The 20471-nt window shown below is 38.9% G+C and overlaps 1 protein-coding gene across 1 annotated transcript; it reads left to right on the forward strand.

Annotated features, from left to right (window-relative positions):
- rprml (reprimo-like) lies at window positions 1-1816 on the forward strand. Its single transcript, XM_031753442.2, has one exon. The coding sequence runs from the start codon at window positions 514-516 to the stop codon at window positions 847-849; it is 336 nt and encodes a 111-aa protein (XP_031609302.1). The 5' UTR covers window positions 1-513; the 3' UTR covers window positions 850-1816.
- Window positions 1817-20471: the final 18655 nt, after the last annotated feature.

Raw genomic sequence — 20471 nt, forward strand, 5'->3', positions numbered from 1 at the left:
TGCAAAGCCACCTGACCGCATTCTCTATTGAGGAGCGGTGTTGTGGTCCACGGAGAATTCATCATCACTTTAAAAGGCACGAGAGATTTGGCACAGTGGAAGAAAACGCTCGCAGGCGAGCTCGGGTGCGCAGGGAGTGTCTCTTAATACACCATCGGGAAACACCATTTTGCACTTTCCTTCCTGTGCAGAAGACTCGCGAAGAATTAGAGAAACTTGGACTCTGAATTAAAGAAACTTACCATAGTTGGGTTATTACTTGATCCGACACTCTCTGACTGTAGCGGTCCGGTGATGTGGATGTGGTCATTACGCACCGAAGCTTTGGCAAAGCTCGATGTTTGGCTGCAGAACTGGACTTCAAAAGCTTGTCATTTCTCGATACCTTCCTCTTATTTTTTGTCTCAGTAGTCATATGACACTAAGTTTTGCTCGGAGTCGGGGTTTTATGGTGACACTGTCTGCCTACCAGTTGGAGTCGCTTGATTTGCTGCTAACAACCCACAACAAAAGATGAATGTTTCCCTCTTCAACGTGACCCAGGACGCAATGTTTAACGGCAGTCAGAGCCTCGCCGGGACCCTGGCAACATACTCCGGCAACGCAACCGACAGCGTGGTGACCGGCGACGGCGGAGGGTCCCTGGTACTGCTGCAAGACGAGCGCAAACTCTTCGTGATGCGTGTGGTGCAAATCGCAGTGCTGTGCGTGTTGTCACTCACTGTAGTGTTCGGTGTATTTTTTCTTGGGTGCAACCTGATGATCAAGTCGGAAAGTATGATTAACTTTCTGGTAAGGGACCGGAGACCCTCCAAAGACGTGGAAACTGTCATGATTGGGCTCAGCTAGTTCACCTAGATGGAGAGGTGGATGGAGAACCGGTATGGGGATCTGTTGCACATTTCGAACAGCAGATCAAGATCTACATCTGCATGTACTTATCAAAGTGTGTCCTTGTGACTAAGATATGCAAAAACATGACCTTCCGAAAAAAAAAAAGGACTACAGGAAAGTAGTCCAACGACCAATGTTTGTGCGTAAAGTCTGTGCGTAAAATAAGGGCAGCTGTTTACACGTGGGCCGATCTGTTGAATATTTTGAGTGAATTTATCGTTGCCAACTTGAACAAAGTAAAAAACATGTTTACAAGCCGTTACCTCATTTTTGATTTGTTTTTTTTTTCTTCTGGTAAATTTCGAATGATTATTAATGTTTGGTTTAAAAAATCGTCCAAAAGCATGATTGTGAATTTTTATAGTTCCACGCCTGCCAGTGTACTCTGTGGACGTGATGGATGTGTATGTGTGTATTCTCTATACAAAGTTTATTTTTCTTTTCTTGTTCTTGTTTGGTACACTTTGAGTATGAAAAGCCTTTCCGGTTTTCAACAAACTTCGTTACAGCTTTATGGAGTGATTCTGATCCTACTTGGCATGCTCGCTAACTGCTCTGTAAAGTGACTTTGGATCTGTTTTGCACTTTGAAATCATCGATGCTGCATGAATTATTTTGTACCAAAAACTTGAAACTGCGGCATGCAAGTAAAAAAGTTGTAACAACTATCTTAAGCTTTGTCAACTGTTAATTAATTAGCACTTTGTATTATTTAGTTGTTTTTAAACAGAACATGTTTCAGAGGAAAAGGCTACAGTGGTATTTCTCTTGTAATTGCATTTTGAAGTCTTTTAAAAAAAAGTCTTTCTCCTTAACATTCAGTTGTGATTAATCCTGTGCTATACAGATCTCTGAAGAACCTTGTTGACCTTCTTTTAAAAAATGTAAGCTCGGATCTGAGCAGAAGTGTGGAATAACCTTTCTGTCTTTCACATCACATCAGATTATTGATTATTCACAAAGTGAAAGCATTATATCAGTGATATCCTGATGTAGGGGCACTTTAAGCATTCACAGGGTAATTTTTATGTATGGAAAAAAAAGTACAATGACCACATGACAGAAAATTTTTTATCGTAGGTGGAGTTTGAGGAGCAGTCCGAAATGCAGCTACAGACATCCAAGAACTGCTGTTATTCATTTAATACATCATTTTCCCTTTAATGGTACATCCCTGTATTTTCATAACCAAAAGATATCATTTTCTAACAGAGAAAAAGATTTTGGGTTTCCACTGAATTCATCTCAGCATTTTGAATCAATTTAACGTCTCTTTCTTATATGTATCTGTATCTTCTCCTCTTTCTCTCTGATGTACCCCACTCTGAAGCAACCGATGTTCTCATTATTTTTTCAGTACTTGTTAGGAGAGCTTGGGTAGATGAATCCTTACAAACACACCCATGCATTCACACCTGTGTCCACTGACCATGCACACAAGACAGCGTGTTCAACAGACCATCAAACTCTGACAAAGGTATCTCAGACAAACACTATGAATTAATAAAACACATTAGATAATTAGACTTTAATGGCTAAGAACAACTCCACACACTATTTCAACACAACATGAAAAACTGTATTTAAACATCTGGATATTGATCGGTGGAACAGTTCAGATCAAGATGACCACAAAAATTGTATAATATAGCCAAGAGAAAATAATATGGAAGCATAAATGATTAAACTTTACTGGGATCAGTGTCATGTTTTCTTAGAGACAGGTAACTGCAGTGTGTGGTGTATCCAAACTTTCTAAACAGGAGACCAGATGACTTCGCCGCTTTCATTTAGTAGAGAGAATTTCTATTAAAACATTCATTTTTACGTAATCTTTTCTTCAAAATCCTTTAATTTAGTCAATACTCAAAAAAAAAAAAATCCAAAATTATCCTGATATTGTTCTCATAAATGTCTACTGGATACAGGGAGGCACGTGTGAATATTTTTATCATTTATATATTAACTGTTGTACAACAAGCCACACACTAAACCAAAAACACTATCTCAAACCTTCCCATAGCATTAACTGTATGGTTGTTATGGAAACCACAGCAACAAGTGGGCTCTATTCAAAATAATATTTTAGTTCTTTACAGTAAAATATATATCTATGCTATATTTTTATGGAGTAAAATACATGCAGTTATTCAAGAAACACACACTATAGGTTGTATGAGACATGTAAGGTGTTTGCTTGTACATCAAGACAACAAGAAGGTGACGCAAATAATGTGAATAACTGGTAATATGACACTTACTTGCATAATCAGTCATCCATAGTTGGCCTGCATGTGAAAATAATAACTTACAAATTCTATTCATTTGCAGATATTTTCAAGCTAGTAATTGTACCGCTCAAACGATGAACAGTTCAAAGTAAATCCCTGTTCTTTGAATCTTCTGTAATGTTCTCACATAAATGCTTATGCTCTTGACTTGGCTGAGTGCCAATTAAAATTACTTACCTTCTTGCCAAAGACCCACTGTGAATTGTCACATTATGAGCACTGCTAGTCGCCCACTATCACAGATGCATATGTTAAAGAGTTACCACGGAGCAAAATCCGCATGTCTACAATCTGTTGTCAGTGTGCATCTTTATGGTGATTCTTGTCATCACCTGAATGATCTGAGACAATTTTAGAATATTGTTTAGAGAAGAACATCATGTACTGTTACTGGGCCTGCAGGTTGAACTTTACAAGGAAACATAATTATGATTGTGACTAAGACTGCGTCAGCTAAGGTTGACACATGGTTAATTATTACAAGTGCATGAAGAGGATATTAAAAGGCTAATGTAGCAGTGCAGGAATAACACATTAGCATGTTATCCCTTCACCCCAATCAAAATGTGTGCACTTGTGTCTTTGGCAAGGGTTTGTCGCGCTTCGAGATCTCTCTCCAGAAGTGTACATTTGACTGTCAAGAAGCATCACTGCTGACCTTTTACAACACAGACCTCACAAAAAAATAATGAACGGTGTACTGAACTCATGACAGAAATACAGGTGATTAAACTGGCTGTGGCATTCGACACTTAACCATAACAAAGATAGCTCTCACGTGAAGCCTGCCTTTGAGCAAGAATCTTTTTGAAATCTTTGTGAAACTGTCTTGTTCTGCCATCTGTTTGTCAGGACGAGCGACGTTGTGTAGATAGCCATTTTTAATTCCCTCGGCATTTTTGATTAGGGGGCAAGACGCACAAAAGATCTGCTCTCTATGCCGACGCAGGTCCCACAAGGATGAAGTGGCCTTTCACAGACCCATTCATTCTGTTTCTAATGGGATGTGCTGTATTCAAAGGAGGAAGTAATAATACATGCAATGAAGATGAGGAATGGAAACGATATCTCATATCTCACACAGGTGGATGTAAACAGTCTTTTTCTCTTTCTCTCCCTTAGGTGCATGAACACAATAGAAAAAGTATGACTTGGCAGTCATTTCAAAAGATGTTGCATGACCTCTTGTGTCCATCAAAATCAGTGGAATTTAAACAAACAATCAAAAAAAAGGGGGATGTAGTGTAAACTCATAGGCATCTGTGCACAAAGGTGCTGATATGCCCTCAAACAGACTCACTGCCTTTTCTCCACATCATCCATGCAAATTGTGCCATGTGCCATTCAGCAGGGGACCAACAGTCCTTACATTCAAGTTCATGAATCTTTAAATCAACCTATTATGTGCAGGCAAATGAACAACAAACAATAAAACTGCCTCACTCTGTACCCACAACACCATGAATTTGAAAAGTTTCCCACATACATATATACACACACACACACACACACACATAAACAGTTAATTAATGGGTTTCAGACCATCCACAAACTGATACACCTACAGCATTTCACACTTGGAAATGTGTTTCTATGGTGGCATATTCTCAGCTTGAATGTGAGCGTAATTTAACCGATAACACTGTGCTGTCAGATACAAGCCTTAGGCATTTTTTTCCCCAGTTTTTGGTCGATGCGACGGTTCACTGGGGTTTTTTTGTACTTGTCCAGTCCTGAAATTCACCTGTCAGTATGTCAGTGTGTTCTCACTCCAGCAGGTCTGTCCACTCCTCCTTCTCTGATGGCTTTTATCTGTCTGTACTTTACAAAAAAAACCCCATCTTTTTCTATAAAGTGGCAACACCATTATTTTCACAGACACACAAAAAAAAACATGCTGTCGCGTAATAATGGAATAAATTAGGAAATAAAGAACAACAACGAGGTGACAATATTTGATTCAAGAATTAGTCAAGTGAAAGCGTGGCCCTGGGGCATAAAAGGAAAGGTAATTTGTGAGTGAAAATAGAGAACGATAAAAGCTTTACACTTTAAAGAAATTAATTATCCCCCTTCTTATTCTCTTCTTAACCGTTGCGGGCACTTATTTTATTTGCGTGCTTCTGAAAGCAGAATATTAATAGAAATGCTTACCTCAAGGAGGTTTTTACACTTTTGAAAGGTGGGACTACTCAATTCAATTTTTAGTCCATTTAGCGTGAATTGTTACAAACAAAATGCAAATTAATGCTTAGTATTCACAGGTTTAGCTCTCACATGTGCTGTTTTGTGTAAAGAGCTTAATTATATGCAAAAGGAACAGATGTTTGCAATAAAATGAAACAAACCGAAAGTCAGTGATAGTGTGATCTTTAGCAGGCTGGGAGGTGGGTACAGCTTGATTCTGCAATGCAGCTTTTATGCACTGAGAGAAAAAGAGGCTCATTTAGTAACTCACTGTTATATAGACATGCTGTTTACCCATGTGCTTAATCTTTCATTGAGAAGACTATAAACTATTCAAAATTAAATCACCCAATGAACCTCTAACCCTAAGGAAACTTTTAAATGGAGCACAGTAGAGCTGAGGTTCACTGTCTGTGCAGACCGACCGGCGGTGGGGTTAAATCTAATTCTCATGAGGGATGGCGAGTCATACACAGCACTAAGCAATCTTTCATCTCTGCTTCTGTGTTTAGCCGAAGATCACATTTGGGTCAAATTCTGCATCTGGGTACACGTACAGGCACAGTCAGAGCGAGGAGACAGCTCTGCACAGGGGAGATCCGATCAAAACAGAAGAAGGGAGCTTGGCACAGGTTGTGTTTGATTAAGTCTGCATTCAGAGAGGAGTACTGAAGAGAGAGGGAGCTGAGGCACAAAGACACCAGCTTGGCTGCCTTAGATGGAGAAGATCATCATGGGACTAATCAAGCCCACAATAAACAAAAGTAAACATCCAACAGGATGGGAGCTCATTCTGTCTAAGGCAAATGGTCTTAATATGCTTTTCTCTAATGACTGTGTCCTCTCATGGGGACAGTGGGCGCTTCATCCTATTGATTTCCACTGCAAATCCATTGTACTGCGTGACCATTAAAACCCTTCCCATCGCCTATGACACACCTCCCCCAACCACTTAAAATGCCAAATGAAAGATAATTGGTGTCCGTGGCAAACCAGTTTATTTCTTATTAATAAACTCAGAGTGTGCATATAGATGTGTTAATTAGCTCAAGGTGGTGGTAAGCACTACACAAAGCTTGCCCACAGCCAGGAGAGGAGGTGGTGGTGGTGATGCGGATTGTCTGTCAGTCAGTCCTGCTCCTTAGAGAGAAAAGAAAAAAGAAGAGTCTGAGGAGATATATTCAAAGCCTTATCTCACATTGCTTTTCTGGCTTTCTTTCTACCTTTCTTTGTACCAGACAGTGGACCACCAAAGAGAGAATAACATTCACCCTCTCTGCCCTGTCCTTCACTCTGTTTCAGCTCCAGTGTGTCACCCTTGTGCTCTTGTCATCTAGATATATCTCTTTTTCTTATTCAGCATTGCAGATCAATGCTAGTGAGAAGGTGTCAAACTTGCCAAGGTGACCTCAGATGGCTCCTAGTGACAAAGCAGAATGCCTTTAAAAGTCCACTCACCCTGTCAGAGATTTACGACCTACAGCATGAGGGATCAATCAGAAAGCATTGCGAACCCACGAATACTAGTACTAATGGACATGTAACACGTGAGCATTTATTTCCTAAAACTTAAAACATCTATTGCCTGTTTTTTAAGCAGTGAGTGGTATACATTTAGCAGTGACAGAGAGGAAGTGGGTAACATTAAACCATTAAACTGACCATACTCTTTGATGACATCATCTAAACTAGCATTAGCCCACCGCGAACATGCTCACACACCTACAGCCACACGTGACTGTGAATACACACACATACACACGCTACTACTACCTCCACATAAGAGCTGCAGGGTGGTGTTGCCATAGGAACCGGGGAAGGTAATGGCCATGTTCTTGAGCTGATGCCGCAGGGGGTGAGGGGCAAAAGTGTGTGTGTGTGTGTGTGGGGGTTGAAAGTGAGTCAGACTTATAGGCTAATGATAAGCACTTTAACTTCAAATCATCTTTCTGTCATCATCTGATGAACTACAGGGGCAACAACTCCAGCGAGCACCATCGCACTAATGGGATAATAAAGAAAACAAACAAACAAAACAAATGCAATAAGTTCCAAGCAACAGTGATGCTATTTGTTTTTAATGCGTTCAACAGAGCATCCAGCTAATGTGGTTAATGCTGTTAGCTTTGAAGCAGAGGGAACTGCTGGGTGTCTCCATGCATGGCCTTCTCCAACCACCCCTGGGGTATGAATAAATGATCGCTAATAGAATGAGCTAACCCTTTAACAAACACTGATGACCATTTCTGTGAATGTGTGAGTGTGAGCGCATGAACATGATTAAATATTACTGAGAGGTGCAAATAATTAAAACATATTTCAGGAGCCTGGTGGCTTTAGGGAATTAGTGTCAGAAAGCTGCAGGGCCTGATTCATATTTGACATACGAGTTTTTTAGGTACACCTGTTCAACTGCTTATTAATGCAAATATCTAATGAGCTAATCACATGACACCAACTCAGTCTTTTTAGGTGCATAGAGATGGTTAAGATGCAATGCCGAAATTCAGAACGAGCGTCTAAGTGGGGAAGAAATGTGGTTTAAGTGATTGGTGGTGTCAGACAGGCTGGTCTGAGTATTTCAGAAACTGCTACTGGGCTTTCTCAACCACTGGGATGCACAACCATTTCAAGGGTTTAAAGAGAACAGTCTGAATAGGAAAAAAAAAAAAAATCCATTAAGGGGCAGTTCTCTGGGTAAAAAAATGCCTCGTTAATGTCAGAGGAGAATGACTGGTTTCGCACATAGTATACATATACATATACATACAGCAGATGATCTTAGCAGAGAAATAGGATAGAGCTTGTCAAAAGCAGTTAACTTACAACCATCAGTGGTTAAAAAAGTGACAAAGTTTTTTTTTTTTTTGTAGTTACAGTAGCTAAATACACAAAATTTGAAAATAAATATCAATCACTATCTGTTTTCTGCTGTCCATATGTGTTTTGAAAAATGTGGGAATGGATGAATCACCTACTGCAGACTAGATCTGCTGTGTACAAATAAAGCAGCCTGAACTGGCAATTTATTTACAACTCACTATTCTTATACTGTTATCGTGGTTGTTCTGTATTACCTGTATTTTTTTGGACTTTTGTACCAGCTAATCCGCGCTTATCATTTCTTAATTTTTTAACTTGTCTCTGTGTCCTGTCATTCATTCCCTTCATCATGCCACAAGAAATATCCAACATTGACTATTTTCTTACTCTCATTAATTTTGACATCATCACAATAACACAGTTTAAAAAAGATCATATCAATGTATTGCTCATCCCTGTATGCTGTTGGTGTTTTAATTAAAATAACAGGGCAATGGATTACAATAAATGCTAGTATTTTTACACTTTGTCTCATTTATTTCTGTTAAAAATGTATCATTTAGAATAGTTAATGTGAATGGCAGGGCTCCACAGGATAATGCAATAAGAATTATCTTGAGGCCATTTCGCTAACTAAACATAGTTTATTAGTTTTCTCATCTCTCACTATGTTGTACATCACCTGCTGCTGTTCGCCTAGCTACCCTCTCCTCCTCCTTCTCTTTCACTGCTTGATGCCTCCTTTTGTGTCACTTTACCCACACAGTGACGAGGGGTGGGTAGGGGGTTTAAAAATAGAGACGATCCACCTAGATTACAGCGTTTTAATTACAGAGCTAGCGATGAAATGGGAGTGTAAAGGCCCCTTCCACTGACAGGGAGTGGGGAGAATCGAGAAATGAAGGAGAGCTGGAATGCAGGGATGCACAACTATGTGTTAATTAGTGTCATCTGCCATAATAATAAAAGTTTTCATGTTGTAAGTGTCTATTAAACATGTTGGCTTGAGTGTACTAATAAATATGGACTAATGGCCATATCACAGTTATTTCAAATAATGCTAAGCATCACCTGCAGGGAGATGGAAGCAAGCTGCTGTATCACACTCAGCTTCTGCAAACAGGGGAAAAACTAAAGTGACAACACTTCATATCTAAACACATATTTTACAAACTTTCCCCTCATCGTACCAGGATAATGAAACTGAATACCTAACTGAACCAAATTCCAGGCTATTGTGCCGATTCGTGATTGAGGTGAGAGACAAACGACCACAGGTCCAAGTGCGTCAAAACAATGATTTTATTAAACACACGTGTGGAGGAAGTACACCGTCACAATCCTCAGCATAAATCCCCACAAGAAAGCATACTCAGAATGTTTTATACGTCAGGGCATTATTCCGCCCCTTCATGCGTTTAAGCGGATACATGACATGCATAAGTTACAATAACCACAACTCTTCTGTTGACAACCTCTCACACACATTCAAAAAGAACATTTTCTCCGTCTCCACACCAGGTGCTTCCTGTCTTCTCGCTTCTTCTCGCTTATCTCTGGAACATCAGAAACACATCCTACAACAAACTGTCGCTTATGCAGGCACAAATGCAGTTACAAGCAAAATATGTCCGAACTCTTACCTAGAAATGAGTCTATATACTGTGTGTGTGTGTGTGTGTGTGTGTAGGCAAACTGTCTCAACCGCATTGCACGCTGTCTCACCTCTCACCTCGCCAACTAAAGCTTATAACCTCTTACCAGACAGAAGGCCAACTCTTCTGTAAGCACATTTTGTAATATGTGTAACAACATAATTGAAACTATATGTGTAATATATCGAATAAATGTTTTAATCAACTGCCACTACTCAAAGCTTAATAAAAAGAATATAAACGAATAAAAGGATATGAATGAATAACATGATATTAAAATGATATAATCCCCACACTATACAGTGTTCAGCTGCCAGACTTTTGTCCAGAACTGAAAGATATGATCATTTACATATTCTTATTGCTGTTACACAGGCTCTAAGTAATTTTATTATTATGTTTAGGATCTGTCATAACTTCTCTCTTATCCTAGGACTGATGTCTCGTGTGTTCCAGGGGTCAGACTGAAAACTTCAGGTGGAAGCTCTTGCAGTCAGAGCCTCAAAGCTCTGGAATAATCTGCCTGAGGAAATCAGGTCAACTAAATCGGTGACCTTCTGAAAGTGTCTTTTTAAAAAGCCTCTCCTTATTTCAATTGAGTTTTGAATAATTTAAACTGTCTTTGTTTAATTTCAAGTTAAACAAGCTTAAGCAATACTCCATCTGTTTACTACTAATAAAATGTATTATTTGCATTTCTTGCTTATATTGTGTGTTCACTATTGTTCTCTATTAACCTGATAAAAATTATTACTTTTTAGGAAATACTGCTTCTGTGACATGAAAGTTTTATAGTAACTGTATTTTTTTTTTACATCTTTTTAAGCAGTACGCTGACTGGACACTTTAATAGGTACAACTGTTTAACTGCTCTTTAACATAAATAACTAATCAGCTAATCAGCTGGCAGCAGCTCAGTGCATATAGGCATGTAGACACTTTCAAGATGACCTGCTGATGTTCAAACTGACCATCAGAATGGGGAAGAAAGTGATTTTGAATGTATTATGTTTGCTGGTACCAGACAGGCTGTTCTGAATATTTCAGAAACTGCTGATCTACTGAGATTTTCTCACATAATCATCCCCGGGGTTTACAGAGAATGGCCTAAAACGGAAAAAGTATCCAGTGAGTGACAGTTCTCTGGGAGAAAATGCCTTGTGGATGTCAGAGGAGAATGGCCAGGCTGCTGTAAGCTAAGTAACTCAAATAACCACTTGTTACAACTGAGGTATGCAGAAAAGCATCTCTAAAGAGGAGATACGTTACAGCATCAGATCCTGTTAGCTGAAGTTAAAGTTCACTAAGGCTCACCAAAACTGAACGAAAACTGAAAAACATCGCCTGGTTTGATGAGTCTCAATTTCTGCTGTGACATTTTAAAGGTAGGGTCAGAATTTGGTGTAAACATCATAAAAGCACAGACCTATTATGTTTTTTATCGACGATTTGAGCTATTGCCGACGGTGTAATTGTGTGGAGGATATTTTCTTCACAAACTTTGAGCTATTTAGTGCCAATTAAATATCATTTAAATGCTACAGCTTAGCTGAGTATTGCTGCTGACCACATCCACCCCTTTATGATCACACTGTATTTTCTGATGTCGGTTTCCAACAGGATAACACATCATGCCACAAAGCTTAAATCAAAGTGGTTTCTTGAACACGATAATGAGTTTGCTCACAATCACAGCTCTCAGTCCAACAGGCCAAGTTTGGGATGTGGTGTAACAGGAGACTGACATCATGGATGTGCAACCAATCTGCAGCAACTGTGATGCTATCATGTCATTATCTTGATATCTATAGCTATCTATATATAAATAGATATACATAGATCAGTGTTCTTCCAAAGCCACAGTTTGACTGATCACTCTCATTGTTTGTGTTATTTTCAATGACACATAACATCAACACCTATTTGCGACCTGCTGAATGCTCAAAAGCACTCTGAACTTTGCACATGTAAAAGTGATTTAAATCATAATTTTTTCTTATTCGGCTAGACTTTTTTTAATAAAGTCCTACATCATTCAAGTTACATTGCCAAGAACATCTATACTTAGTTTTTAATATACATGTAAATGGTAGATATTTTTTACTTTGACATTTTCCCCCCTGGCAGTCAAAGTTATGAAAGACTAAGTTATGATGAAGACTAATCATATCCACTGAGATTCACAAAAACAAGCCCGGAGAGGGTGGATGCTTTTTTCGGTAGGCATTGCAGAGTTTTATTTCTGTGAATTAGTTGCTCTGCTTTTGGTTTCCAAGTGAGCCTAATTACACAAGCTGCCTGTTGCATACTGTGGGTCAATGCAGTGATCACAGACAGAGGGTGTGTGTGTGTGTGTGGTATATTCTGTGTGGGCGATTGCATGTGTATATATGTGTATTTTGTATTTTGGCTCCTTGGCAACCTGCTACATTGGGCTTCCTTACTTCAGTAAACAGGTTACAGTTACATAGTGAGGAGCTTATGAGCTCTCACATAGGGATTAGATGGATTTTTTTCAGCTGTATGATCCACGTGCTTTTTAGAACTTGCCTTTAAATGTGCATTATTAGAATTCAATATGTGTTTTCAAAGCTCTTTATCTGTTTTTGTGCAGTTTAAACCTCAATTACAAGCCTTGAGTCTTAAGTGTTTATGCAATCATTTCTGCTTGAAGGTCTGATGCTTTAACTGTTCATTGTTTTGGGAATAATAAACCTTCTCTCTCAATAAGTGGCGCCTCACCTCTTGTATAGGTTCATAATGCATTTTATTCTAAGCCACTGTGCCTTCAGGCAGAGAACCTCATTACAGTCCTATCTATCCTCCCCAGGCTCTTCAGCCCACCACTGCCACCATCCCGCAGACCATGATGCCTCCTGTGATGCTCCTTCCATTAGGTCCCGGTGGTCACGTCAAGAAGGCTATGGCACACTGTCACCAAGCACAAACTAAAACTCAAGATTTCATACTCACTGCTCTTCTTGCCTGTCTGTCACATTATGGGCTTGCTAGCAAGGACTCAAATATATTATTTATGGTCTACTCTTGAGCTTGGACAACTGCATAAAATGTGTGTGTGTGTATATGAGTTTATGTTGAGGTTTTGTATTCAAGTGCTACTGCAGTCTTACTTCTTGACAATTTACAAAAGTGTCATTCAGAAAATTTAAATGAGATTGTTTACAAAACAGCTGTAATGACAGTCAAGCCTAGATTCTGTAACTGGCACAGTGCTACTTTTTATTATGTTATAACTTGTAATCTTGTTCAACGTGTAAAGAAAGGCAACAAGTAAAACATGTGCGGTGTAATTAGATGATTTGTCACTACATCACATGCCCAATCATTAGATTAGATTAGATTAAATTAGACCAGATCCATGCTTTACTGTCACTGTGCAATGCACTGATAGAAAGCCAATTAAATGTAGTTAGCACAGAAACAGAAGTGCAAAAGAAAGAACATGTACATCCAGTAGAATTAAAGCACTGGTATATGGAATTAAAGTGCTGCAACATGCGTAATACTATAACTTACAGTATATATGTATGTATATGTTTATACGTATATATTTGATGTGATTGTTTTTATGTGGGGTATACAAATGTCAGGTGACTTCTGCTACATGTACATTTTCCCACGGGGACAAATCAATATATCTATCTATATAGGCTGTTTTATGTACAATGTAACTACAGTATTTGCAGTTGGATGTGCATTTGATATCATCAGTGGGCAGAATAACCTCAGAGGTTCACACAGCAAGTGCAGAAAAAGCACTGGTCAATACATAGAGTTCAGCAGGGTCACAGTCTCAGGAAAGAACCTCTTCCCGAGCCCGCTGGTGCTGGGAGGCTCCTGTAGAGCTCATCAGATGGAAGACAATTAAAAAGTGGATACCTGGGAGACATCCTTGATAAAGCTTTTTGCCCTGACAAGGGATGTTTTTTGATAAATGTTCTCAGTGGTGGGCAAATGGATGCCAGTGATCTGCTGGGCAGTTTTCACCACCCAGTGCAGTGCTTTTGCTTCTTTTTTTTTAAGCAGTGCAATTGCTAAACTACACTGAGATGTAGCTGGTGAGAATGCTCTTGTTAGAACAGCAGCAGAGGTCCATTAGTATCCTAGGAGACAGATGAGCTTTCTTAAAGCTCCCCAGGAAGTGAAGACACTGATGTGCTTTTTTGATCAGAGTAGGGTAGTTCAGAGGCCAGGGGAAATCACTGGAGTTGTGGATGCCAACAAAGATTTATACACTTTCTACTTCATAAGCACTGATGTAGATATGGATGTGCGCATGGCTAGTAGTTCAAATGAAGTGCATAATGATCACCTTTATCTACTTCTCAGCTACATGCTGAACCTCATCCCTGTAAGCAGTCTTATTGTCTCCCTGATCAGTCATATCCCTGTGCTGGCTGAACTTAACTACGATGTCGGAGTCATAAATAATAGTGCAATCATGGGTGAAGAGCGAGTAGACAAGAGAGCTCAGCCACCATCCCTGTGTCACCCTATTATTCAAGGTGAGAAGGGAAGAGGAGAAGTTGGCTAGCCATAACTAGATTCAAGTTACAGACTGATGCCATATGTTGTATGTGAGGATGCAAAAGCAGACTCTCAGGCAGAGGTAGTAAAACAGAAAACGTGTTATTGAGGCTGGTGACCAGAATGCAAAAACAATTAAACAAACAAACACAGAATAAAAAGGAAAACTGAAAACTTGGGATGGTCACTATAATTCTACACCAGTGGAGTTGGGAGACACAAAGGATAGATATTCAGACGCTCTGATAAAGGGCGATGGGTGACTGAGACGATACATACACAGGGTGGTGATTAGGGTGAAGTGGAAACAGCTGCGGTGAACAAGACACAAGTGAATCAAATCACAGCAGACGGGACAAAGGAAGCAAAACTAAAACACACCGTGTCACAAAGCTCAAATCAAAGTGGTTTCTTGAACATGATAATGAGTTTGCTGTACTCAAATGGATTTTACAATTACAGCTCTCAGTCCAACAGAACAACTTTGTAATTTGGTGCAAAAGGACTTTCACATCATGGATGTGCAAACAATCTGCAGTAACTGTGATACTATCATGTCGATATATATCTTTTATTAAAAATAAAAGCAGAAGAGTGACAGCTTAACTGGGAAAACACAAACGCATGAATAAAGTTAACACAGGACACTTGACACAAGTGGATAGGACACTAATTCTAAGACAACTGGGAACTGAAAGCTAGACTAAATACACTAAGAATACACAAAACATAAATAAACATTAAACAAACCAGGATTTAACATAGAATACTCAAATTAACACTAGAAAGTCCAAAAGCACAGACACACTGGGTCAAATGACCCATGGGAGCATGGGTCACAATGGATAAGGGTAGAGTGAAGTGTCCAGAGGTGACACTGTCTTCTGATCTGTTGGTGCAATGGGCAAATTTATGGGGTCTAAGCAATGGGGAAAATGATTTTAGGTATAAAAGAAACAGTCTTTCAAAGCATGTTACAATGATAGGGATGAATGCAACAGGACAGAAATCATTAGGGGCTGCAGAGGAGTATTTTAGTACTGGCATGATGGTAGCAGATTTTAAGCTTAAGGGGATAATTAATGACAAGCCTGGGCTTGGTTTAGATGGGAATTTCATCACTGTTTTATCTTGAAGTTTTCTGCTCGTGGATCACACAATGTCTTCGGCAGAAACGAGGCATAAACTATAGACAGAGTGGTGATTATCTAAGACTGGACACACTTCTTTGTTGCATTGGAGGGATGATATAATTTTGTCAGTTCTGCCATTAACATTAGGATTTCTAGTTGCCATGGTGACAGGTAAATTTGTTTAGCTCATTTTCTTTCATTTCATGTTGAGGTAAAATTTGGGGTTGTTAATATGAATCTGTTATTCTGAACATGTGCTGAATATGAAACCCTCATTTTGTTTTTTGAGATAGCAAAAAGACAAATCACTGAATTTGAAACCCAAATGATTTTCTTTTAAATCGATGAAAGCATGAAAAAGTGACAAATTACTTTTACCACACACACACACACACACACACACACACACACACACACACACACACACACACACACACACACACACACACACACACACACACACACACACACACACACACACATCTAGATGTTATATTTGAAAAAATGACCACATGTGTGCTGAGCTCAGCCAGCCATCCTCTGTTTCACATGAGCCATGTGTTTCTTGCATGAGCAGTCCTTGGTGTTAGCTGATATCATTACTACATTATTTACTGTATAAAAATATTTAATCCTCTGAAGATGGTGAGTTATCCCACAGCTTTCCAAGTTACTGAAAGTTGCATCATTGTGCTTCAGAAAAAAAAAAGATAGGAATTGTATAATTTATTAAGGTGACAAATATTACTTGAACGGATAGTCAGCACATACGTATATCATGAGTTTTGGCATGTAGGCAACTTCCGTTGACTCTTTATGTTGCGTCCTAGGCCTTTAATAATTTAGCGGGGTGAGTCATTGCCGAACAAATCTTGAGTGACAAGACGGTGAAAAAAATTGAGCTTGGCACTGCACAATGACCACCTCTGCTTGACACCATGTGGGTTAATCACTGAGTCACCCTGAGGGAGGGGAAACAGAATAGTAGGCAGATAAAATAGATAAGACAATTGGACAACCCTTAGATGGTGACGTGTGTGTGTGTCCATGTATGAGTAGGCAATTATAATGCTATGCAGATCTTGTGGAGCTGATGAGCACCCAGAATTCCCATATCCACCCGATCATTATGAACAAGATGACCGTGGGGGCTCTAAGGATACAACAGCTCTTCTTTGGTTTGGGATCAGGTTAGATTTGATTAAACAATTTAAATTTTATTAGGAATAAAGAAGAGAATCAAAAATGAATATGAGCTTCACCGTCATGAAATCCAAAACCACATTAAATTAAAGTGTCACCTTTTGATAAACACTAATAAATTGATTTTACAAAACTGAATGATTTTTACTTAATTTCACTTCAGAGTAAGAGCCTTTCAACTCAGTAAGATTATATAACTGATTCCACTCATTGTAGAAACACTGATGTTTGGGATACTTTAGACTTAATCTTAATTATTTTTAATATTGGAGTGTTTCTTTAAATGTACATTGGATGCACAAAAACTTTATACAGAGTTTCAGAGTAGTTAGTTAGTTAGTTAGTTAGTTAGTTAGTTACACAGACAGACAGACATGGACCAGAGTGTTGATGACTTTTACCCACTATGTGTCACTCAGGGACCCCACACTATAACTTGGTCTGGCACTTCATGGCTGAGTTGTGGTGGTTCCCAAACATTACCACCTGTGTTACAAAGTTTTACTTGAACAAAGTGAGGTCTTTAAATTGATCAGTTTTTCCATTTTTCCCCCACAAGTATTGTAAGGGCAGACTGCATGGCTAGGTGCTTGATTTTATACACCTGTGGCAACAGAACCAAACCCCCCTGATGTCAAAGAACGTGGCTAGTAGTTTTGTTCATATAGAAGACAAAATCGCTTAAGACATGATTTTTAAACATTGTGTGTTGCGTGGTTTAAAAAATTTGTCACTGACAAGGATACCAGAAAATGAAATCAGCTGAGGTTGATGATCCATTGCATGTGCTGTCTCTATTCTTGGTAGTTTGCTCTAAAAGTTGGTACACAAATTTATTAGCACAAAGCATGGATTGTAATATAATCTTGTAGCAAGTCATCTAGCATGACCATTTCATTAAAAACTCATGCTGTATCCAGTGCTAAACCTACTAAAAATCATAAACACATTTACATTGCCAGCATGTTAATTCAAGTAATGTGAGCATGTAGCACACGTACACATCGAGGAAACAGCACGGCTGCCAACACTTGGCACTGAGGAGCCATTCACTTTTTCCTGTATAGCTTAAAAGTATCTACTTTTTGGTATGTAATCAAAAACAGAGAGAAAGAACGTTTTTAAAAAGTGAATGGCAATTACTAAAATGCAATGCCATAAAATTAAATAGAAATGAGTTCAGTAATTGTCAGGGTTACTGAACTGAAGTTTTAACAGTGAAAACTTTGTTATGACTAAATTCTCTCACTGAAAAATTAATCTGAGCTGTTTTTGTTCTTCACTCTGTCAGGTTCCCAGAGACTAGGTTCTAATTCAAGAGAATGAGGCCACAGATGCTCATCGCTATTACCCAGTGCCCAGTATATGTCCTGCCCTGCCTCAGGCCACTCAGAACTATGAAGACAAAAACGCAGACATGGGTGATGTCTATTACATTTAATATGACAACTCATTATTGCTAGTGCACAGTATTAACTATCAGATTAAATTTTAAAACTAATAGAGACATAGAATGATCAGATTCATTTTCCTTTAGCTCTTTTTGCCTCAAATCATAATCTGCCAGCAGGCTAAGAAGTTTTCACAGGAGGAACCGACGTTTATTTTACACAGACAGAGCAAATATAAGATTTTAATTAAACTCAAAGTAATTTTTCAGACACAGCCTCACTGTGTGTATATTTATTCATGAAAATCACTACTGCATGGCTCAAATGTACTCATGATTTGGAAATTATAGTGACCATTTCTGTTAATTTGGATGGCATATATTTAAGTGGATTTGTGTATGATGTAGTAGATTTTTTTTTTAGCCTTATGCATAACAATGAAGCAAAATGAAGCAAGAATGCCTGCTAAACGTTTTCTTAATCAAGCAATCATACATCAGAAAAACAGAAAAACCAAGAAATGTTGTTTCGGGTAGCAGGTTGGATGTGCACTAGGCTGCAGCTGGAGAATGAAATCCACATATTGAAAGTCTCTAGAAAGTACTTCCCTGGTACAAATTTCTGAGAATTTTCATTCAGTTTATGAAAAATTAATTTGTAATAACTATAGCAGTCCAATTTTTAAATCATAAAATCTAGGAATACCAATAAGTCATGTGCCAACCATTTAAAAATTTTCTCCAATTACTGATGAGACTCAAAATTGTGCACCTAATCATGTGTATACCCTTTTTTGTCACTGGACTTTTGATCGTAACTTACACTCACTGGTCATTTTGGGAGGTACACCTTTTCAGCTGCTTGTTGATGCAACTATATAATCAATCTCATGGCAGCAACTTGTATTTAGGCATTTAGACCTGGACAAGGCAACCTGCTGAAATTCTAACAAAAAAAGAATCAGATTAGAGAAGAAATGTGGTTTAAATGACACTGATCATGGTGTCGTTCTTGATGCCAGACAGGCTGGTCTGAGTTTTTTAGAAATTGCTGATCTACTGGGATTTTCCCTCAAAGTTTCGAGTGTTTACACAGACATGTCCAAAAAAGAGAAACTATTCCATGAGAGGAAGTTCTCTGTGCAAAAATGCATTGTTGATGCCAAAGGTCAAAGGACACTGGCCAGACTGCTTCCATGTGATAGGAAGACAACAGTAACTCAAATAGTCACACAGCTATACAGTAACCAAGGTACCTCGAAGCAAACAGGCTGCAGCAGCAGAAGATTACACTGGGTGCCACTCCTGTCAGCTCAGAACTGAGGATACAATTCATGCGGGCTCACCAAAATTAAATAAACAGAAAACTGCAAACTATTGTCTGATCTGATAAATCTCCAATTCTGCTGTTGCATTTCAATAGTAAGGTCCGAATTTGGCATAAATATCATATAAGAATACTTTCATTCTGCCTTGTATCAACAATTTAGGCTGCTTTGACAGATGTGAAGGTATAGAAGATATTTTCTTGGGACACTTTGAGCCTCACAGTGCCAACCGAGTGCCAAGTGCCTCATTTAAATTCCAGGGCCTAGCTGAGTATTGCTGCTCACCATATCCATCCCATTATCACCACAGTGTTTCTATCTTCTGATGTCTGCTTTCAACAGGACGATGCAGTATATCACAAAGCTCAAATGTTCTAAAAGGGGTTTATTGAACATAACAAAGTACTAAAAGGCCTCCACAGTCATCAAAACTTAAGCCAATAAAGCACGTCTGGGGTGTGGTGAAGCTGGGGATTTGCATCTTGGATGTACATCAACTACATGGACTACTCTGGACCGGATTTCCTTCACCTTATTAAATATATGTCCACATTAATTAAATTAAATTATGAGGGAAAAGGTTGTCCACCCTGATACTAGCAAGGTGTGCTTAATAAAGTGACCAATGAGTGTAGGCAAAAGCAGTTATATGTGTGTTTAGGCTATCTCATTGTTGCCTGACAAATTCTTCTGGGACTGCAGATGTCAACTCAGTCCCCGCAGCAGGTAAAACCATCCACGCAGCAACACCCAGCCAACAGCCAATTAACACGGTCTACTAGTGATGTCATTGGGGCCTTTTGAAACAGCATGACAAAGAGGTGACAACAGCAAGCATCACGATAATTGTGATGAGAAGGGTACTGATTGGGGCCACTGCTTGTGATTATGGTGCAGTTGATTGTGGATGGCTGAATAGATGAGTTAATCAGCAGCTTTAGATCTGTGTAATGTTTTGTCTTTGTTCTTTTTACAAAGGACAACAGTGCTGCCAAGGCAGAAGAAGAGAAGAAGGGAAG

The sequence above is a fragment of the Oreochromis aureus genome, linkage group 4 (assembly GCF_013358895.1).
Source record: "Oreochromis aureus strain Israel breed Guangdong linkage group 4, ZZ_aureus, whole genome shotgun sequence".
Taxonomy (NCBI): domain Eukaryota; kingdom Metazoa; phylum Chordata; class Actinopteri; order Cichliformes; family Cichlidae; genus Oreochromis; species Oreochromis aureus.